Source organism: Amblyomma maculatum, chromosome 4, assembly GCF_055883805.1.
Source record: "Amblyomma maculatum isolate TAMU_Amacu chromosome 4, ASM5588380v1, whole genome shotgun sequence".
Lineage (NCBI taxonomy): Eukaryota > Metazoa > Arthropoda > Arachnida > Ixodida > Ixodidae > Amblyomma > Amblyomma maculatum.
This window is the reverse complement of record NC_139347.1, coordinates 205,846,353-205,852,352: the sequence shown is the minus strand read 5'-3', so window position 1 is coordinate 205,852,352 and position 6,000 is coordinate 205,846,353. Positions and strand designations below refer to the sequence as shown.

The 6,000-nt window shown below is 43.5% G+C and overlaps 1 protein-coding gene across 4 annotated transcripts in view; it reads right to left on the bottom strand.

Moving 5' to 3' along the window:
- Window positions 1–415: 415 nt before the first annotated feature.
- Window positions 416–6,000, bottom strand: part of ClC-c (chloride channel protein 3) — a 126,636-nt gene continuing 121,051 nt past the window's right edge. For all 4 annotated transcript variants that reach the window (XM_084602963.1, XM_084602964.1, XM_084602965.1 and 1 more), the window contains 5 exons: window positions 5,865–5,923; window positions 5,683–5,790; window positions 3,452–3,570; window positions 1,465–1,559; window positions 416–1,108 (listed from right to left, as the gene is read on the bottom strand). In XM_084602963.1, coding sequence (XP_084459089.1) covers window positions 1,018–1,108; window positions 1,465–1,559; window positions 3,452–3,570; window positions 5,683–5,790; window positions 5,865–5,923 — 472 coding nt within the window. In that variant the 3' untranslated portion in view covers window positions 416–1,017. The remainder of the gene's footprint in view (window positions 1,109–1,464; window positions 1,560–3,451; window positions 3,571–5,682; window positions 5,791–5,864; window positions 5,924–6,000) is intronic.

Here is a 6,000-nt window from a genome sequence, read left to right as displayed (position 1 = left end):
CGATCTAGGCAGCGGTGGCCACATTTCAATGAAATGGAACGCAAGGCGATGTCAGTGCATGGTAAAAAACCCTAGGTGGTCGAAATTCCAGAGCCCTTCACTACGGCGTCCCTGATAATCCGAGCTGGTTTGGGACATTAAACCCGATAAACCAGAAACTATTGAAATTATTCGCAGAAAAACAGTATTTGCTTCGAATTTGCTTCGAAACAAAAAACAAACTAAACAAAAAACACTACTCGCACACCTCTACAAAAAAAAAAACAAAAAAAAAAAGAAAGAATTTGGTGTTTCCACTTCCTAATAAACTGCATTTCCATTTTGTGTTAAGAGAACAAGGCACTACTGCTGTGCAGCTTTTGAATGTCACAGCAATGCCAAAACAGCGCTGAAAAACAAACAAAGACACAAAGGGTTCTTTTCAAGCTTGCTGCAGGTTGTATATTGTTAAGAGCAACAAAATAGTAAAGATGCAGTAGTGTTAAAATACAAACAACAGTGAACATTGTAAATGCAGCAACTACTCAAAATGACAGTTTGTGTGCAGCACACACAAGTAGCCGTTTTTCTTAAATTACGGGGTGGGGGAGGGAAGGGTATGCTTGGAGAATCAATGGCAGCTGCTGCCCACGATTGGTTCTTTGCGCCACACACTGTACACTAATGAGCGCAGCTGCACCACGGAGAGGATGACACAGGCGACCCCCACTTGCTGCTACGTTGCTGCTCTTGGGGCTCACTTCCCCGCTCAGCTGCATGCTAATTCATCACTACAGGCATCATCAACAATTTGAAAGGGGGAAGTGGCCTGATGAGGAGGACGCACTTGTCAGGAGCATGCTTTTTGCTGTACAGCTGAGGGCATGCTGTCACAGCAGCTGCCTGCGCAGGGGGTCATTTTGAGTTACGTGCGCAGCTGCTAGCACCGTCCTGGCAACATGCCAGGGGCTGCCAACACTGTCCTCTTCAAACACTGCAGGCTTTAAGTGTCCGTTCAGATGACATCGCTCCACTACACTAGTTGAAGAGCACAGACTCTGGGTCTTCATTGGCAAGAAGCTTGATGTGGCGCAGAACGTCCTTCTTGGTAATAACCCCCAAGATTTTCCTGAAAGCAATGACAGCGAAACAAATATATTTTCTTGAAACATACAGCTCCACAAATAAGCTGTGCTGGGCAATATTTCATCACGGCTACGCATTCCACTCCTTTTCGCATAGCAACAGATCTGAAAGCACAGCTTGTACAAACTCACAGTTGTGCACAATTTGAAACAGAATTACAAATGCACGACAATAGGAATGTAGTACCAGTGTTGCACATGCCCCAGTGTTGCACAGGCAGCACTCAATGCTAAGACCTATATCCCGGGAGACATGCACGCATAAATGCTCCAGCTGTAAGTTCTCACTCAATGCTTAAACAAGAAAGCAGCCACAACTGCAAGATGTGTGGAGGCCTACCCATTGTGCGTGACTAGAGTCTGCCTGAGGCCCAACTTGCGGAACATGTCAATCACCGTCTCCATTGGGGTCTGATCCGTTACCGTTATGGGAGCCTTTAGGAAGAAAAGAACAAAGAGAAAGCTCATGTTTCACACAGCAGCAGCAGTGCAGCTTGCGTCGCGGAACCAATACGTGTTTCTATGAAGCAAACAGAGCGCAACATGTGAAAACAGCAACCAGAACAACTTTCCCAATAAACACACAGTCCTGGTTGTTCATTTCTCAATTTAAACACTTCAAAAGTACTAGCTTTATCTGTAAGACAACCTGTAACTGCAGTAGAATATCGGCGACATGAAACCAGTTGATACGAATTCGTAAAACTCCCTGACCAGAGTGCATAGCGTACGATGTGTGAAATCTCAGATGTTCCGAACACTCTCCTGCGCCACTATGGATGATACAAACATACGAATCATGACCGCAGCTTGAGCACTATGCACTACCCTCATACAGTTGACATCGCAATTGCCAGCCATGCTGTTCACAAAATGAACAGTTCGCGGCAGCCCACAGAATGTTGCCGTCACTATTGCGAGTTGTGTTTTCACTCTGCGAGAAGTCTGCGGCAGTGTGCGGTTCCAGGATCACCGAAATCGCAATCACGCTATGAACCGCGAGCAATTGGCAGTTGGCCCATCCCGCACATCCCTGAATCTGCGATTGCTAGTCGCACTGCACTGCAAGCACAGGGAGCGGTTTGTGGTGGTGCAAAGCATGCACATCGCCACAGTCTCTTTCACACTGTACACATCATGAGTGACCAGCTTTAGTCGTGTAGCCATAAGAAATTTTCTTGGCCATAAACAAATCTGTGTGAAAGCCTTTCCCGCATGTCTTCACAGTGATTGTTGTTTGTATCAGAGATAAAACTTTTTGAGAAAACGAATGTCTTCCCCATGAGATTCGCATCACCTAGGTTCTACTGCAAATGCTTCACAGAGACCGAATCAAGCAAGACAGGGAAGAATCTCTTTTCTATGAATTTTGCGGGGTCACAAAAAATGTTCGTTAACACTCGAAATTGGTATAATAAAACTGAACAATATCTTTGTGCTTTTTAGCATGAGAAATGCACTCACACAAATCTATTTACATCTGAAGAGATTTAATTACGGCTGCATGCAACCACTTATTGCTCTCAATGTGCACTGCACAATTGCCGATCTTGGTGCTGGTGATGAGCAAGTTGTGCACCAGTGTTCAATGATGGTAGCAAATGGTGCACAAAAAGAGATCATGGTACTGGCAAAGTGAGGGCAGTGCACAGTGGCAGCTGCAAGTGTGGATCCTGCATCCACATAATCTTGTGCCTGGTTCCATGTTGAGACCTCAATTTGAACACAATGAAGAAATAAAATAAAATCCTTAGTGGTGGAGTAGGACGTCCAGAACGCCAAAACTTCTGCATGCCAACACAACACATATTGCTCCAGGACATACCACTCTGAAATTCTTATCAGTGTTATCACCTATCATCATGCCATGGTTATTTAGTGTATCTTATCATTCTAGTAACAGTATGCAAGGTTAGGCAAAAGAGCTCTGTGTGCATGCAGTTCTGAAAAATGACTGCATGTAACAAACAAACAATGATGTCTTTAGAAAGAAATGCACTCTGCTAAAGATAACTGAAAATCAAATAAAGCACTCCATTACAGATAAAAAGTAACACAAGCTTAGAAGGCATGGTGAAACATAAACATGCCTGAAGCCATGTTTCTTTTACTTCTTGAGAAAAACATTTGTATTTTAATATCAATTGTCATTACCATGAGCAATATATAAAATTAAGACACATCCAATGCAATTTCACCATGCCAACAAGCAGCATTTTAACCGAACAGAAAAAGCCACAGGGTACTGAGGGAGGCAATTGGCATTTGGCATATGGCAGTACAAATGCACCGCTGTTGTGGGCAGGCGACAAGTAAAAGGCACTTGCAAGGTCTAGGATGCGACGCAGCTTGACTGGTGGAGGGCCATTCCACGGTGTTGGCACCTGGCTCGTGAAGAGGGCGTGCGAGCTGCCCACAACCCCATCCTGGCATTTGCGAGCATTGGCTGTGCACAAAATTCAACAACGAATTGCATCAACTCACATTATATATGGTCTGCAACTGCACAAGCCAACGAAGAAGTATTACTAGTGGTTGAAGTGGATAGCACTGGCATGACCCAAGGTGAATAATTCAAGCCGCAGATACGAGGCAAAACACAGCAGCAATTCTTTTAGTTCCGTGACTGGACCTGCACTGTGACAATAGCTAACCTATTACCTGTCGAAACTCTGTTGCCAGGGGCCATGCTGCGGGTAATGGTGCGATGATGTCACAGATGTTACCAGAAGAACTCTTGTGTGGCTTAAATAGCGACTAGGACTGACAATGCACCTCATAGAAGGCAACCCAATAACCCCCCCCCCCCCCAAATTTCTTCACATGAAACTTCTCCACATGAAACAGGTGCTCAAACCAAAACAACTGTGTGTATAGTTGATAAGCTAAGCAATATAGCCACTAAAACACAGCATGTACATCGCTGTAGGACGTAATGGAGTTTGACAAGGCCCAGACAGTAAAACTTAGAGCAATTCCAACTGCTCAACTCTTCTAAATATTGATCGCATAAAATTCCTTTGAGTCCGTGGAAGATTGGTGGCTTAAAAGCAGAGAAGTGACATGTTAGTAATGTAGGAACAAAATTTAACAAATAGAATGATGGTTTAGTTAACCATTCTAAATCAATAATTAAGATATAGGGAGAAAAATGAGCATGATAGCTACTGCTACCACCCCATTTCAAAGGGGACGCTCCTATATTCCATCCATCCATCCATCCATCCGTTGTCAATAGTATGAGACACTGATTTTCAAATACCAAATATCACTGCCCTGAAATGGCTAAAACAGCAAAACAAAAATCGAAACTTTGTTGCCAGGGGCCATGCTGCGGGTAATGGTGCGATGATGTCACAGATGTTACCAGAAGAACTCTTGTGTGGCTTAAATAGCGACTAGGACTGACAATGCACCTCATAGAAGGCAACCCAATAACCCCCCCCCCCCCCCCCCTAAATTTCTTCACAGCGGGTAATAATCTGCAATTAATGTTTGTGATGCCACAAACCTGCAGTAACCGCTTGAAATGGCAAACTTTAAAACAAATTGCTCAATAGACATAAGGAGAGGGAAAAAAACCTACAATACAAATTTCATCAGATTGTGTGAACCCCATAAAACAATCAGAATTGCCCTTTAATATTGCACACAATGAGTTGCTAAGAGCACATCCACATATACATGTACTGGGAAGAAGTTGCGCGTGAAACGTAGCAATTAAGTCATGAGGCACCTAAGGAGTAGTTTCCTGCATGGTGTTAAGAATGGCGACTTCGAGTCGACGCAGGAGCAAGTCCAAAAACAGTTTATTTTCTTCAAAAAAAAATGAGTTTTTGTTATCTTGAATGTCTAAGCAACCTTACCACTCCTTTCACACAAAAAAATCAAAGCCAGAAATGACTGCGAAATTTTGAGAAAGTTCAGTTCAAGCACTATAGGCAAATATGGGATGTGCATTGGATCTGCACTGCCTTCACAACTTTACATTCCAAGGAAGTAACAATTAAAAAACCATTTTCACCACCCAAACTGAGCTCTTTCAGTGAACCTATTTTACAAATTTTTTATTTTTCATTTTGGGTAAAAATGGCATATACGCACAGCTCATACTTATTTTAGTCACATCATGACTAAATATGGCATGCATAATCTTTGAGGTGTGCAGAGTGCTAAGAGACAAGAAAAACCATTTTGAACTGCTCTATGACTGTTCTCACAGCAGACATCCCAGCATGCTCCATTTTTCACTTATGCATTGCACACAAAACAGGAAAGCACTGAATAAATAGAAAGAAAAAGTGTGAAAACAAGGACGTGACAACACAACACCGGCGCTGTGTTGTCACGTCCTTGTTTTCAGGCTGTTTTTCATCCCTATTCTTCATGCATCACCTAGCCTGTCAAAATGCTCTCTTGAAAGCACTGAGCTTTTTTGCAACAAATAACAGATTTCGAAAGAGAAAATCAAGCTCTATAACTGGCACAATTTTCATTTGGCTGGTTAAGAAAACAAAGGTTCTGCGGAGCACGCAGGAAGAGCAGCAGCCAGACTCACCCAGAGCTAGGCTCAGGTCCTTGCGCAGAACAAAGCCAACCAGATACTGAGATTCGGTGGACACTATCACAGGGAAACCATTGTGGTCAGTGGTCTTCAGGAGGCACTCTGGAAATGGAGTTACTTTCACGGCTCAGCCGAGGGAGGAGAATGTGGAGCAGCTGCCCCGGGCCAAAACTTACCTAATTCTTCAACCGTCATACTATCCTGCGTCACACAGCAAAGTGGCCCTTCCCCACGCCTGAAAGAAAAGTCTTTCTTCTTCAACTAGTCTTCCAGAAGAGAACAAAGCCATGTACTTTTATGACCAACAAGTTC